Genomic DNA, 17,429 nt, shown 5'->3' with positions numbered 1-17,429 from the left:
GTGCCCCTTAATGTAACTGGTTGCTGTTACTGGTGTTTTAACATTTTAGTTTCAGTTTTCATTATATACAGGTGTGGCAGTAACCAAAAAGCTATAAGATGGTTTTATTTTTGTAAATAGCCTCCAAAATTTTAGAGCAACTGAATTATGAAATAGGTTATAAGGCTTATAGCATGCAGGGTGCTTGCTTCATATTCATATGTAAATGGTAATAGCCCTGCCTATGAGAAATACTGCCACTGACAGGTAGGGACTTCTATGAAAAGCTCATTTTGGTGTTCCTGGGCAATTTTCAACCACCAATTCTTATAAGTGCAACAGGAAGTTGTTGCTCTTGATCACACTATCATGATACTGAATGTTTTCTTTAGGTATGAAAAGATAAATATAATACATGTAACTCTGAGGTCCCACTCACCAATTAAGGTTAAAAAAAAAATACACGCATACAATTCAAAGGGGTAGTATTAACCTGAAAACACCTATGCTGGCAAATAAAAAAATTAAATAGAACTTGTTGAAAAATATATTCTATTCTTTTAATTACAAAAGAAAAACAGATTTTCCTAATTTTTAAACTTAAAAACTTAAAATTTCTTTATCCTCTGTTTCCCCTTAGCGACAGGACAATTTATTCAGAGTTTGCTCCTTTGAACAAATCCCTCCTTTTTTCAACCTGCAGAGGGCTTTTCATTGTACTTCTCATTGTATATAGTTTTAAGAATGACTCCTTTGCTTGGCAGAACCAGGAAGTGCTGATGTGAAACTGATTGTATTTTTTTTTTTTGTTTAGCTCAAGGATTAACAAAAATCATAGACATTTTTTCATTAGAACAATAAACAAAAATATGTTTAGCCCAAGCCCTATTCATAAAGTTAATATTTAAAATAGGTTAATACTATCCCTTAAATAAAATATATATATTTTTTAATGGCACCAGACGGTATCCCAATCCTTATGGTAGCTTTTTGAAAGTATGCTAGGTAGCATTATTAAATATTTCAATCCTAATACCCTTATAACAAATAAATAGTATCCTTCTGTGTATTGCCAGTCATCTAAAATTAACCTGTTTTGTTTTTATGGTAAATGTCGTTTAACTGCAGACAAAATGTAATCTGTTACCTTTTCCAATAGGTTTTTATCTAGAATCAAATGTGGTTACTGCAGAGGAATGCAGCATTTCAGTTAGTTACTGAATTCTGCAAGGTAATTAAGTCAAATGAGGACAGCTGCTCTATTAAGAGAGACTTGGCTAAAGTAGGTGTATGTGCTCATAAACAGAAACTATATACAGAAATAGATACTATTATATAGGGTAATGCATTTGGGCAGCAAAATTAAGCATTCTGTATGTTCTTTGAGATGAGCTATCCTCCCAAGGTTTGATTGGGGAAATGTTTCTTGTTGCACTTGAAAACATTTGGGGTCACCAGATTAACACCACATAAACCCCAGTACCTGTGTTCTTTTCAGCAGTAAATGTAATCCTGAATATGGTGTCGCATCTTGCTGCACACATTTTAGCCCGGTTCGGTTTGGTGTATACTTTAGGTTTCTTCTTTAAAGGGGGTAGTTCACCATGATTTGGAACATATATACAGTATAATTTACATCCAATGGCAGAAATGTAGTGATGTAATAATACAAGGACATACTCCCAGAGGGGGTCACTGACTCCCTTACCCTTTTGGCTGACACCACCTATTCCCCTGCTTTCTCCATCTTAATAGGCAGCAGTGCTTCAGAAACTTCAGTGTACACATCATCAGGTATTACAGAACTTCACTGCAAAGTTCTGGGTGGGTTGCTTGACCAAGCAAGGCAAAGGAGGTGCGCTATGGTCAACCCTGCACATATGGGACCTTCTTATCCCCCTCACTTGCATTATCAACAAGCTAAGAATATTAAGCTCTGTCAATGTAGGTGGCAGTTTTACTGTTGCTGGAATCAATAACATAATACAATAACTATATGGAACTAAAGACATATATGCAGTCAACATATAGTCACTACAAATGCCCTGTGTGCAAAAAATATGGCTTTCACAGAGGGTATGAATTTACCATTGCTTTGCCTTCAATCAGGGCCATTATAACCTAGCTCTCAGTAAACCAGTTTGAAGACTGAATGGTTGATTATTCCAGTAATTACACTTAAAAGGAAGCATGTTACCTCTCAGAGGTGCTTTTATGCAGGTGCCTTTATGGAGTGGGAATAATTATACATTGGGTTTAATTAGCAAGATAAAGACTGTCCAACTATATTTGCTATTGCAATCAAGTATCAAGCTGTAGTTTGTTTTCCAGAAAACTGAAATCCTGCCCTAGTTAATTGTTTGAGAAACCAATTAAACTGTATATTGATTTCTGAAACTTTAGTAAATGTTTAGAATCTTTGGTTTGTATTAAATGTTTAGAAATTAGCATTTTAATTGGCAAACTTTGAGTTTTCAATTAAATTAGATATTTACCGAGTAAATATAGCCATCCTTACGTTTATCAATTCAAACTGAAGTGCCTGCTATTGTCAGTCGTGCAGACTTAGACCACAATGTAGCTGCTACAAAGAGAATGTTTATTTGACAGGATTCAGTATTTAGTAAAATTGGATTAGTATTTATGTCAATTTTTGCAGTAAAAAACTGTGAAAAGGTTTTTTGAATTTTGAACTGTAAAAACATTTTGCCATTGCCTTTGCAAAGCATTGTGTGTAATGGTTATTAAACATGCCAAAAAATTAACATGGATAAACATTGTCTCAGTTTCCAATATGTAATTATAACCCTCTGTTGCCATTTGTCAGGGCATCGGGCATGCTTGGTCAGAATGGTTTACATAGTGAACCCAAAAGGGTTACCGGGAAATACATAAATTAACATTAGTAGCACTGGATAGGATAATAATAGAAATCCTTATATATGCTGTTTTCTTAGAGAAGTACCTTCACTTTTTTAAAGTTTACTCTATGTTGTCCTTATTGCCCAAATAAGCATTTGTGTAATAGGAGCCCTTTAAAAAACACTCCTCTGAAGTTACTTAGTCTTGGGTTGTGCATGTCACACTAGAGGAAGAGGCCAATGACATTCCTCATTAGACTATATTTATGGTATTGCTAACCATATATATTATAGGTGGTAAATTGCACAACTGCAGTTGCCAGTAGTAGCCAATTAGCAATCAGCAAACAGTCTACTCCAAGTTGGCAAATTAAAGCCCTGAATGGTTGCTATTGGCAGCTGCTCTTGTGCAATTTAGCACTTATGTTTATAAATAAACCCCTGTGAGTACACATTTGCAAAATCTGCAAGCATACATAACAAATGTAATTAACATCTGCCTGGTTCAGGGACTAGCTATTGAAAGGAGGATTAGGCCGCATTGGGGCATGTACAGCAAATATATTATTCAGATTGTAAGTTCTTGTGAACAGGCAAGGCCTTCTGATGCCATTATTATTCTGTAACTTGTTTGTTGGATTACTATAAACCCTTGTTTGTTATAAAGTGTAAAGCAAATCATAATCTGATGTTGCTATGTAAAGAAATGATGATGTTGATGAAACATTGACTTAGGGGTAGATGTATTAGGGCTCTAAAAAAGTTTAGAGCACAATACATAAAAACTCACACATGTTCTATTCATTCCTATGGGTTTTTTAGAATTGTATTTATCAATGGGTGAATGTTAGAACTCAAAATTTAATAAATACGTTTCTAAAAATCCCATAGGAATGAATAGAATGTAGGTGAGTTTTTATGTATTAAGCTCTAAACTCACAAAGCTAAAGCTCACTAAAACTCCATCTGCCCCTTACTGTACCAGTGCTTTAATTGTACACAAAATGTTGTAGCCCAAATTACATTTTTCCAAATTAAAAATGAAAGGATGGATTTACATCTTTCCTAGCTGTGTTTGCTAGTTTTGTTGCTTTCACCTTGATAAGGTGATTTATCCAGCTAGGTGCCATTAAAACTCAGTCATTAAACTGGTTTTCTCAATTTGCTTTTATTATCTTTAAGAACAATAGTTACAGATTATTAGGAGTATGCAATTATTTGCAGTTTAGGAAAAAAAACAGTCACCTAAACACTTTGCTGCTTTTTAGACAATCTGAGCAATGGTGATTGGAAAAAAATCTGGAGTTGAATCCCAGTCGATTAAGTGTGTAATATTATCAGGCAAACAGCTCTTGGCATGCTGCGGAATACCAATAAATTTTATCTCTCTGATCAAATAAAGAGCTCAAATTGGAAGGCACGAAATAACTATCATTGTAGAGGTTTATTGTCATGTCAGATCCTTTCCAAAATGGACAAATTGAACAAGCAAAAGGCCACAGAATTTAATGATATTTCTCCTAAGTGAGAACAAAAGCGTGTTGCATTAAAAGCGAAAAAATATAAGTTACAAGGTGTCCTGAACAAACCTGATCTGTGCAGCTCAAGCCCCTCTTTTATTCTGCTTAAAGGACAAGGGATAAGAAAACTAATATAAAACTCTTTAGAAGAAAACGTTTGCCCTAATATTTATTAATAGAATAATGAAATGTTACATGTTCCAACTAAATCCTTCATCTAGGCTGCTATTTATTTCTATATTCTCTTCTTTGCCAAGGTTGGCTGACTTCTGGCTCCTTCAGCCGCAATGTACAAATAGGCAGAATTACATGAAGTAAAAATTACACTAAAAAAAGGGATATTTCATTTAATCAAAATGTTATCATTTGATGTACATATTTCTCATTATAATAGTTTTTTAAAAATATGTGCATGTTTAGCATAGTATTAATAACCATACCTGCACCCTACCTATGGATGGTCAGGCTTCATTTTATTGTAGCAGCTGGCAAGCCTACCAGAATGAATTCCTCAGAACTGTCCTACACATCTGCATGTAAGTTCCACAGCTCTATCATCCATGTTTAGGACATTGAGAACAACTGTGAACCTCTTGGCTACTTTTTTTTGCCACAATACCACTGCTCTGTGCAGCAAGTCTGCTGTAATTCGGAGCTTAGGTTAATTACAAATTACATAAATAAGGAATGAGATCAAGTTAGTAGTCTGTTCAGTTTACTTCCTTTCACAAACAGATCACTTTCTTACTGTCACCCCAACTAGCCAACTGACTGAGCTCTAACACCACACTGAATGGTTAAGCTTGGGGAAGGAGCATTACCTCTGCAAGTCACAGAAATGAAGAAATGTCAAATATTTTATGTGATGTGCTGTGTGTTCGCATATATTGGATTAATCCAATAAAAAAATCAAAGTACAGGTATGGGACCTGTTATCCAGAATGCTCAGAAAACCAGGGTTTTCCGGATAAGGGATCTTTCCATAATTTGGATCTCCATAACTTAAGTGTACTAAAATCATTTAAATATTGAATAAACCCAATAGAATTGTTTTGGCTGCAATAAGGATTAATTATATCTTAGTTGGGATCAAGTACAAGGTACTGTTTTATTATTACAGAGAAAAAGGAAATTTTTATTTAAAAATTAGAATTATTCGCTTATAATGTAGTCTATGGAAGATGGCCTTTCCGCAATTCGGAACTTTTTGGGTAAGGGGTTTCCGGATAAGGGATCCCATACCTGTAGTTTTGTTTAGAAATATATCCATGAAGGACGTATTTTGTACTGTTAACTGTTTTTCAGTTAAGTGTGGGCTTTTTAACTACATTTAATGGGCTTCTTTAAGCATTGATCTAAAACATTAAGCATGCTCTACATAATAATAATAATTAGAGAAATAAAATCACCAAAGTTATCCAAATGGCTCCCATGTGCCTGTAATCAATCCCTGAAAAGACAAAACCCTGAATTGTGGCAAGAATCCTAGAGCAGGCTGATGAATCACAAGATCCAGTTATCACAAACAGAGAAAAAGTCCTTTCACAAAGATTATCTTGGCAGTAAAAGTAAGGCAAACATATTGTTAGAGAGAGAGAAAAAGTGGAAGAAGGATTTATATCAGGAAGCCATACAAAACAAAGTTGTTGTTTTCCCATGTGCTGGGTCCAGTTTGTCCTTTGTCCTGTTGGAGAAGATAGAAGATATGTTTGCCATGAGAGAAAGCTAAATAATGTTAATGTATTGACACTTAGCCTTTTGGTACATTGCCTGGATGCCACTTGTATACCACATGTATACTCATTGAAGAACAGTCCTTATTCCCTAGACTTGGGTTGGCAATCACATTTAAAAAGTAGATTAGCAAACACAATTCAAGGGATTGATATGTCTAAGGCATCCGCATCCTATTTATGAAGTCCAGCATATGCTAAAATGTTGTACAATTATGTTACAAGCAAATTTATAGAGAGGCATTCTAATTTTGGTATTTTAGAGCTTACAGTATAATTACCGTGCATGCAAATCTATATTTGTTCTGCATTGGAGCTTCAGTAATGTCTCATGACATATGCTGCATTGGTTGTAGTAGTATGCTGTGTAGAAAATCTGACTTTTCCCTAAAACTGAACTTTTCCAACTAAAGACCCTCTAAATACCATGTGCCTTCGAAAATGTTTACTAAACGATTGCTTATGCTTGGCACCAAGATAATTTTGCCCCTTTATAGGTCCCTGGTAAGGCCTCACCTTGAGTATGCAGTGCAGTTTTGGGCTCCAGTCCTTAAGAGGGATATTAATGAGCTGGAGAAGTGCAGAGACGTGCAACTAAACTGGTAAAGGGGATGGAAGATTTAAACTATGAGGTTAGACTGTCGAGGTTTGGGTTGTTTTCTCTGGAAAAGAGGCGCTTGCGAGGGGACATGATTACTCTGTACAAGTACATTAGAGGGGATTATAGGCAGATGGGGGATGTTCTTTTTTTCCATAAAAACAATCAACGCACCAGAGGTCACCCCTTTAGATTAGAGGAACGGAGCTTCCATTTGAAGCAGCGTAGGTGGTTTTTCACGGTGAGGGCAGTGAGGTTGTGGAATGCCCTTCCTAGTGATGTGGTAATGGCAGACTCTGTTAATGCCTTTAAAGGAGAATGCAAGTCAAAATTTAAAAAGCATACTGCCCAATAGTCCTCCTATTTTTTAGTAAAAACGCCACACTTTTGGCTCACCTAATCAAATATTTACCCAGTCACACTTACTTCACATTTTCTAGAACAGGCAGCCATCTCTAAAAAGGTATTCTCCCTTCCTTTCCCTCCTTGCTTCATACTGCACATGTGTTTCATTCCCTCCCCCCCTCCCCTCTGCCAGATCCGCTTCTGATTGGCTGGTGGGTATGTGCCGCTGGCAGCCTACCGGAAGGGAAGAGAGATTTCAGTAATGTCACTGTAGTCTTCACACTGCTGTAGGCTGCCAGCACCATATCTCAGAGAAGCAAGCAGGGATCTGGGAATTTAGATATGCAGTAAGTACTTAAAAAGAATGTCTTTAGATTTACTTTTAATTTATATTAACCTTTCATTGTCCTTTAAGAGGGGCCTGGATGAGTTCTTGAACAATCAGAATATCCAAGGCTATTGTGATAATAATATCTACAGTTAGTATTAGTGGTTGTATATATAGTTTATGTATGTGAGTGTATAGATTGGTAGGTGTGGGTTGTGTGTGCTGGGTTTACTTGGATGGGTTGAACTTGATGGACTCTGGTCTTTTTTCAACCCTATGTAACTATGTAACTATGTAAGATTGGGATAGAGTGTTGAGGTTGTGATTGTGGAGATGCAATACTTACTACTCAGGACTGGCCTTTATGTGGGTTGATAATTTTCTTACACTTCTAACACAAATAACACACAACAATACAGTATATATATATAAATAATATCACTGAAATTACAAACTTTATCAACTTAGTACACCACTTTTCCAATCTTCAGGAGGCAGCCTCTGCACTGTTTAGCACAATGTATCATTTACTCTAAGAAGTATGGTGAGAAACCCAAACAACAAAGTGGATTTTTTATTTCCAACATGCAACACTTGGGGGCTGATTTATCAAAATTCAAGTTTGTGTTTTTTCATGATTTAAGAAAAAAACTTGGTAAAGAAACTCAAACATGATTATACTTAAGAATATGCTTAAGAAAATTCAACTTTGTGAAAAAAAATAACTTGGATGAAAAAAATAACTGGGACAAAACTTTTTGAAAACTAGCTTTTTTAAGAAAAATACACAACAGAATATTACTGTGTGCATTTGTCACAAAAAAGTCACATGCTGAGGAAATCACATTATTCTATTTACTTTCAGTGAAGCAAAAAACTTGTTTGTTTGTTTTTTGTTTTTTTTTAAATCTTTGTTTATTGCTTTATCAAAAGAAGGAGAGGTAAGGGTACAGAATGAAAAAGGGGGGTGGATAAGGGAACAGAAAAGGATAAAAAAAAAAATCTCAACTCACAATATAACATAGTCTGTGCATACATTCGTATATTACATCTTCTTACATATCAAACATCAAAATGAGTATCCCCAATTTGCTCGTATATGTTTGTTTACCTTTATCCCTTCAGTTTGAGAAGGCTGTACCTAAGCAGTTGCACAAAGACTTACTGATTTATAAAAATACCTCTTTCAATTAGTTAGCTGAAAATATATTAACCATGGGTTCCACATTTTTCAATATTTGTGGCTATTATTATGGAGAATTGCTGTGATTTCCTCCATTATTCTTATCTCTTCCATTTGTTTCACCCAGTCATGATATGTAGGGGGTTCAGCTCTTTTCCAACTCCTAGGAATCAGGCCTTTGCTGCCTGGAGCAAATTAATTAGTAATCTGTTCTTGATTACTTTATTTGTTTTGATATGAAGTGATTTATTTTTTTCTTGTATGATGACCTCTATATTTTCTATGATGTTTCCCCAATACTTTTCTAAACTTTTGCAAGTATACCATATGTGGGTGTAGGTGCCCTCTTCCAATTGGCATCACCAGCATTGGTTGGATGTGCCTAGTGTTTAATACCACCTAGATATCAACTTATAATTAATTGCTTGTGTTTTGGATGCAATAGATGTCTTATGGATTGAGTTGTATATTGCATACCAAATTTCATCTGTTTCATCAGGATATCTTTAGTTCTTTTTCCCATGCATATTTGTGGCTGGGAGTTATTTCTAAATTGTCTGAAATTAGATGTCTATATATTGAAAACATAGTTTTGTTAATATTTGGTGTTGTGATTAGGATTTTCTCCCACCATGTTTGTTGTGATCTATCCTGATTATACTTTAGACTGTTAATATAGTGGTGTATTTGATTGTAGCACCAACAATCTCTTAGGCGGATACCCCATCTCTTTTGGACTTAAACTAGGGATATCATTCTATTATTCTGTATAAAATCAGTTATTATTGTTGGTCTGTTTTGATATGTTTTGTATTAGTGGTTGTAGGATATATGAGGAGTTAGAGAGCTTGTATTTGATATAATTAGATGTCCGCACCTTCAGAGTTGCACCTATCAGAGGGTGCTTGTTGGGATATTGCTTTCCTTTGCCCATATAATGGGGATGTAAGAGTCACTGCATATTCTGTTTATAGCCATAATTTATTGCAAATTAATGAAGTTTTAAGAGAAAATTCTCATTGACTTCTAACCGAATTTTGATAAATTGTTCACATGAACTTTAGTTCTTACTATTTTTGCATTGCAACATAATTTGCTCTAGAATGCATGTCCTTCTGGCTTATGCTATTTTAGTCATATTGCCTCATTGTAATTCTTTATTCTTTAATTATTTGTTCTTTAACCACCACCCCCCTTTTTCATAGTATCACTAATATGTAACCTCAGGAAAATTATCTTTCACTGACAAAAATGCACAGAGCATAGATACAAAAACACATGTTAATCTCCCATTTATAAAGAGAGCAGAGTAGATATGTAGGTTTAGCTGAAGTTAAGCATTTCCCAGTGCCTATTAGTTCAATAAAAAAGATATAGAAAGTGTAGAGGGCAGTACAAAGTGCTGCTCAGTTACACATTTAAAAAATGGCTGTTCTCTATGCTATACATCAGCTGTTCTCTGACCATGAATAGCAATCTATTGGATCTTCACATCATTAATCTAAACAAAACTATGATTGATGTAGTATTTCATAGATGGATACAAAACATGATTTTAATATTCACTGTATTTTTGTAAACATAGAAGTGACTGCTTCAGACAGCAAAATAGCAAAATATCTCTTTCCTGCACTGTAAAAATAGATCAAATTAATATGCCAAAGAAATAGTATCTATGGTAAGAAATTCAGTGGCAATAAACTACACAGTCAGATTACCAATACATAGTACAGTAGGTTCAACACACCCTGTGGAGAAGAAATACTGTTATCATAATTATCCTTTGCTGTGCATTAAATGTTTTTCTCTACATTGAAATGTATTGATAACTGATCACATGATTATTTAGAGGTTCTGCTTGTTTCCTACATAGCAGTCTTAGATAATATACTCATTTTATTTTCAAAATATTATTTATTAAAAGGCACAGTGTCAGTCAGTGTCAATTTTAATAAATATGTCAATATTACCGATAATAATGAAAGTTTGGAAGAATCATAAGGAATCCTTCTGAATTCCCCAGTTTGATCTATGATGATTCTGGCCTTAAATGTTTTGCAGCTCTGTATCTTTTTGTCAGTACTGGCTACTTACAGTTTATAAGGGTCACTATGTTTATATAACTGTGTGGACTAAGCCACAATGCACTCATGCACCCACACAATGAAAGAGGCTTTCAAGCCAATAATTGTTTGCATATTTATTTTCCACAATACATGTATAAGTGCTATACACAATGACAAAATTCACTACACTCACAATAAAATGTTTAAATACATTTTTTTATATAGAAAATACATATATTGTTATTTACATTCTGTATACAAAGGGCTTGTGTCAGTGTTGAGTAAAGTGATTTAGAAGCACTTGAACAAGTTAAGAAGCTTTAGAGGATTAAGTAGTGCTGGGGAGGGCCATTGTATCAGCACTCGAAATAATTACAACCACACAAGTACAGCACATAAAAGGTGAACTTCAGCCACTATGAAAACATAAAACACAATTAGAACTACTAAAGCAACAGAATGACAGCAATCTTGTAGAGCAATATTTATTGTTGGAGCAAGAACAAACTGCAAGGCTGTCCAATACAGGTTAAGAAAAGAGATGTGATAATAATTAACCAGTGCTGATGCATACCTAGTTAAAGGGGCCTGTGGGGCAAGGTCAGCTCAGCTTTGCAGGGAATGTTCTAGAAAAGTAAAGGAATATCTTGATCTCAAAATAATAACTGGGTTGTAAAGAAGAAAAAAAACATTCAGCCACTTGTTGCTTGTTTTATCATTTGATTTGCCTGAATATTAGCAACATCAAGATGATAAAATGACCTGTAGGGGTGTAAGGGTTTGTCCTCCCCTCAAGAAAAACCACATACATTTTTTTTTATTTGAATCTCTTAAGAGAGAAATGCCTTGGGTAAGTTTCTTATTAACCAAGGCTGTCCGATAGTTCAATAGCCTATAAATGGTAAGGGATCCAAATGTTCAGCCTCTTTGGAATAAAGTTACTAGACAGGGGGATTGAGCTGAAGAACCCAAGGCAAGAATCCTCATAGCCCTCACAGTGGTGCTCCCCTTTAGTTTTATTATTTATCTATATGAGTCTCTAATGATTCAATGTAACCATGAGTATCTTGCTTCTTGAAAAATGTCTAATATCATAGAATGTGTTGAAACAGTTCATATATGTAGTACTGTAAACTCTCCCTATGATTATTATTACTTATAAAGTGTCATCATTCCCCACAGTGCTTTAAAGGGATACAAATACAAGACTAAACAGTTTACATATACAGACAAAACATTATACCAAAATAGCTGCACAGTTCACAACTTCATATTGTTGTTCAAGAGAGCTTACGATCCAAGATAATCCGTAGCCCAAATTTAGTAATATTTCTGTTCTTACAGGAAAAATGTTGTGTCCTAGGGATGAGTTCACCCCTTTTTTCTAGCATGATGTAGCCAACCATTAGATACATGCACAATATATTCCCAAAAAATTAAATTCTACAACTAGTATAAAATTATCTGTCTCATTGTGTGCGTTTCATTTCTAGAGATAACCCATCTTTATCAAGTTCAAAGCATATTCTTTGTATATATTATTCTGCAGACATTGACTAACACTACCCATCGGTTGTTTATAAGTGTTTGGTTAAAGAGACAAGTTTGTCCCATTTAACCTTGATGGCTCAGTGTCCAATTAAAATGGTGGGGAAAAAATAAAAACATTTCTGTACTGAGGCTGTCTGCAATTCCATGGGTTCAGAAAACCAAAGTAGTATAAGGGTGCAACCACAGGGAGATATAATGCTAATTAATTTTAAAAAATGTAGATATTTAGGGAATACATAAAAGCCCCTTTCTGTCGAATCGTCTTTCTTCTTAATAAACCCCCCTGTATTGTACAATTCTGTTGGATTATTTATTAACCTTTCTTAAATACATTTCTCTGATACAGTAAACATTGGAATTGCTTCTTCTGTTGTATGGATAATGTTTATTTAATTTTTCAGGTCTTTTTAGGATGTGGCCAGCCCAAGTCTCCACCATTACTACGGCTTTCACGATCATTTTCAGAAAATAACAATGTGCGGTTCCATCCCTACACTGCAGAGGAGAGACCCACAACTGCTGCAATCACAAGCCTTGACAGACTGGTACAAATTATCTGTATTGCATAGGGGTATTCATTTCATGCATATTATATTTTTAAAAACTGTACTTTCAAAAAGTATGGTAATATAGTAGGAATATAGTAGGAATCTTAATTTTACACTTCTCATGAGACCAGGCTTTAATTTGATGGAAATTATAGGAAATGGAAAATTCAGGAAAAATTAAAAAATATTTTTATGAAATGGTCCAAACTGTATAAAGAAATCAAATTTGTAGAAGTTTCTGTAGTACTGTAGTTTATTAAGTTATATCTAGGGGCATATTCATCAGTATTCGTTTTACCTATCATGATTGCATATTTTTCCTCATTGCTATTTTTTTTACGATGGTTACTTGAAATTTATATTTTTTTTAAAAAAAGAGCGAAAATTGCAAATTATGCCACCTAAAACCTGCCGAGAGGCCAAAGTAGTCATTAGGAAGTGTATATTTAGCTTGAAATTTGTGACCATGAACATGATTTTCAGTGCAATAACCCAATCACAATTAACCCATTTGAGATAAAAAGCATACAATCACAGAAAAAAACACAATTATTGGAAAAGTCATATTCAGATGCAAATGTATACTTATGCATCCTAGTGGCCAATTGGCAGTATGCTGTGTTACCATTATAGGCTGAACTTGTAATGTTAGATTTACTTATAATACTAGAACTACTAGTATTTATGGTACTAGTGAGAAGAAAGATTTTTTTTCTTTCCGTTTAAAACATAAAATAATTATATACAATAGTCAGTGAATGAAATAATGTACTCATCAGCTTTCTGAAATCTTAATGAACCTTTTAACTTTAGAAGGATGGATTCAAACCATACCAGAAGAGGTATTATTGTATAAAATACATTTTGTCATTCTAGGCATTTACTCGACTCTCGTAAAAACAACTTCAGGGATAAACTGGTCACTGCTGTCATATTGTTTTGATAATAAGAACCCCAGAGATCAATTAAGATTATACAATTCATGAACCCCATATAATAAGGTTACAGGGCTTAGTCCTTTTTTATGTCTTCCAAAAAAAAATATTTCCTACTCCTTATATATCATGTTTGCATTGTGCCCTAACATGAAGTTCACACTGAACTGATTGCTACTCATGCCTTCGCTCTCCTGCTTCATTTGTATATCTTTGATACCATTGGCTGGCAAGATTCAGTCAATCGACTCAATTAAATACAAATTAGGCAGGAGAGGAAAGGCATGTTCAGTAACCAGTTCAAAGTGAACTTCCTGTTAGGGCACAATGCAAGTTGGGATTGGTGATCCCTTTTAAAGAAAGCGCAGAGAAAAAGTTTTAGCAGTGCTGATTCACTTGCTTATATGGTCTGTAGCTGCAAGGTTGCTTGTCAAATTCAAAACTCAAACGTGGAAGATAAAAGCAATAAAATGCAATGGTTTATTTAATTTTTTTTTTTTTGCAATTATGTTTTTTTTCTTAGTTGATAAGAGGGGTATTTAAAATTTGATAAATTCACATCTATAGATCCCATAGAAATGAATAGAAAGTAGGGGAATTTAGTAGTGAGCTCTGATCTCACTTTTTGATAAATCTTAATATTATGCATTCTACCTAATGTTTAGTTAAATGCATTCATTTTGCTTGTGTGTCAGTACTTAGTGCTGTTCGATAACAGCAAATAGCATGGACAAGCAAATTGTTCCAGCACATAAAATAAATTGTCAAATGATCAGTAATGCTTTAACAAATGCTAAGCTATTGTTAAAAGTTAAACTATAAAGTTAAATGTGGCTAATAAATATCAGTAAGTACCAGTCTATACAATAAAGGTGACTCCTGTTTTTGGCTGGCTTTTTCAATGACTTTACATGGTATACACTTTAAAGGAGAGGAAAGGCATAATCACTGGGGGTGCCAATTTATAGCTGCCTGCCTAAGATCCCAGGCCAGTGCTCCTTTTCACAGAAAATTGTACCAACCCAGGGTAATACTGTAGGAGCATCATTTGTCTTTTCACCCTGTGGATCTGTATGGCCCCAGGCACCAGGTAAACATGGGAGTAGAGCAAAAAGCCATCTTTTTGCCTCTCAGTTAGGCTGGGTTTAGACATTATTTAGAGATTATAATACCTAACAAATTGGCACCTTCCAGTGAATATATCTTTCCTTCTCCTTTAAGTTTTACAGGAGAAAACATTGTTATATCCGCTTGACGTTGCACTATATGCTGATTACTATTATAACTGTTATGTAATTAAAATCAAAGCTGTTTATTGGTGCAACTTAACAAGCATAGTGATTTTTATAATCATGATAATCAAAAATATGGTAATTATAAAGGAATGTCATCATCACTTGGTGAAATAATTGTTGCTTTATGTCATTCAAAAGCCAAGACACTAATCAGTACAAGGCAAAATAGTAAACTGCTGTATGGGACACAAAATAACTCCCAAATGTGTCACCCCCAGTGATTCTAATCTCTAACCTTAGTCCCTGGGATGGTTCTCCTCTGAGCTACAAAATGTGAAAACCTGGTGTAGAATTTCAGTGAGCGCCAGACCACTATCTACTTTCCTGTCTACTGATCTTTGCTCTGGCCCTGGACTGTAGCATTCAAAGAAGAGAACAAGTGCTGATCTCACTCTACTTTGTGTGTGCACAGACCAGTCAAATGGGATTGCTGGACAAGGTAAGAATATGGAAACCTGGGCGGCATGTTTTTCAGCAAAGGGGAGCATTGTACCAGGGACTAAGGTAAGTTATTATAAACACTGGAGGTGGTTAACACCTTCCTTCTCCTTTAATAAAAAAAGCTTTCACGCACTGCCAAGTGCACTGTCATCCTTCCACTTTTCTACATGACATGCACAAAGAGGGAACAAGCTGATTCATGCTACTCTGTTATGAATAACTCATCCACCAAGATGGCAGCAGTTAAGTAAGCGCCACACCAGGTAGAGGCACATGGATGAATTTTGGTGTGGAAATACTTGAGTATGCATTTTGGCACCAACATCCTCTCTGTGTGCCTGCACCTGGGCCAACACAGTGACTCTGGGTGCAGACACATCAGAAAGCAGTTAGGAGTGTAGGGGTGGATTTTTGGCCTACATTTAGCCACAGACTAATAATATGCATGGTGTGGCACTATACTTAGCCTGTGATATAGCTTAAAATATACTTATTTAGGAGCTAAGAAATAACCACTGTTGGCCTCATTTCTAATCACAATCTATATTTTAGAATTAAGCAGCAACATAGTAGCATTAATTGATTTTTAAACCACGTGCATTGAGGCAGATCTAACTTGAAATCAGGACATGGCTGGGTGTTACAGAACTGGCACCCAATATATAGGATAAGTAAATGTTTGGAGTCATGTTTCTGGAAGCTGCCATTTCATTAGATAAGAGAGTAATCTATCTTTTTTTTATCCCTGCACACCACTGTTTTCCAGAGGACTTTATGGAGGACAATGCAGAATGCTGTAAGTTTTAAGCATTTTTATTCTTTTGGCTTATTTTTATTTTTCATTGCATTTGTTCCTTTCTGTAATGTTTAGCAGTAGATGCAATTTAGCGTAATGTAAAGTGTTAAATACAATCAAGTGATTTTAATTAGTGCCTAAACATCTGCTACTAGCACACATCCAGCTCATTCCAGTGGTCCTAAATGCCTTCTTTATGGAATGCATGGCTACTTTGTGCTTATTGGGGAGATTTAAGATCAGCTTCTCCAGATGTTAGCTGGGAATTAAATGGTAAATAAAGTGTGTGAATCACCTTTCTCAGAATTAGCATTTAAATTGAGTAATCTCAGCTCTCTTCTGTTACAATGCGTGTAGACTTGCAAGATAGGGCAGAGTACATAACATTTGTTTTAGAAAACTTCTGGGAATCCCAGGTTTTCATTATTCTTATCATATTCAATTTGTGATAAAGGACCCTCTTAGCCTGTAGGACTCTATAGGGACAGGATAGTTCCAGCAGCATCAACAATGTAACCTTTGCATCTATCTTCAAATATAATGTATTTCTGGGCTTCATGTGTACTTGCTCCCAGTTTGTCATATTTTATTACAGAAATTGCTCTCTCGGTGACTGCAGATACTGAAAAGGCAGTGTGCTGAGATTCCTGGAATTTGTATGTTCTTTAGAAAATCTGAAAAATTGATTTTATACTGGAGCATAGATATCAAAGTTTACATTAACCAAACATGGGTCATCGATTTTTAAATATTCTTAGAAATAAAATAGTTTTACTCCAGATAAATAAATATAATATAAATATAGTACAGGAGAATGTGAGTAATCTGGTGTCAGCAATCACACTGATGCTAGGGGAACTACGTGTAGGCAGAAAAGGCACATGTCCAGGGTGCAACAATGGGGGTTGCTCTATGCACGTACCTCTTCTGGCTGCCTACTCCTAGTCCAGGCCCTTGTTCTCCCCACCATGCAACTGTTGCTTACCTAATCCCGCCCTCCAGTGCCAACACCATGTATGCATATTTTACGCCCACACGGATAGGCTGGGGGCCCGGCCTGGTTGCCGAGGTTGCCCAGCCAGCTTGGCCTGCCATTGGATGATACTTTATTCTCCTTACAACAAGCAAAGGGAAAAAAGGATATCGCATCCTAGAGACTTTTCCCAGAATGCACAGGTTTTAAGAAAACTTAATAAACACATAATGATATTAATACTGAGCCCTGCTGGCAGAGTAATAAATAACAGTAT

General features: G+C 35.3%; 1 protein-coding gene across 3 annotated transcripts in view; it reads left to right on the top strand.

The window, feature by feature from the left end:
• Positions 1-17,429, top strand: part of gpc6 (glypican 6) — a 574,948-nt gene that overhangs the window by 511,587 nt on the left and 45,932 nt on the right. For all 3 annotated transcript variants that reach the window (XM_018091653.2, XM_012957513.3, XM_031897065.1), the window contains 2 exons: positions 12,566-12,709; positions 16,150-16,179. In XM_018091653.2, the coding sequence (XP_017947142.1) occupies positions 12,566-12,709; positions 16,150-16,179 (174 nt within the window). The remainder of the gene's footprint in view (positions 1-12,565; positions 12,710-16,149; positions 16,180-17,429) is intronic.

Source organism: Xenopus tropicalis, chromosome 2 (genome assembly GCF_000004195.4).
Source record: "Xenopus tropicalis strain Nigerian chromosome 2, UCB_Xtro_10.0, whole genome shotgun sequence".
Taxonomy (NCBI): Eukaryota; Metazoa; Chordata; class Amphibia; order Anura; family Pipidae; genus Xenopus; species Xenopus tropicalis.
This window is presented reverse-complemented; position numbering and strand designations above follow the sequence as displayed.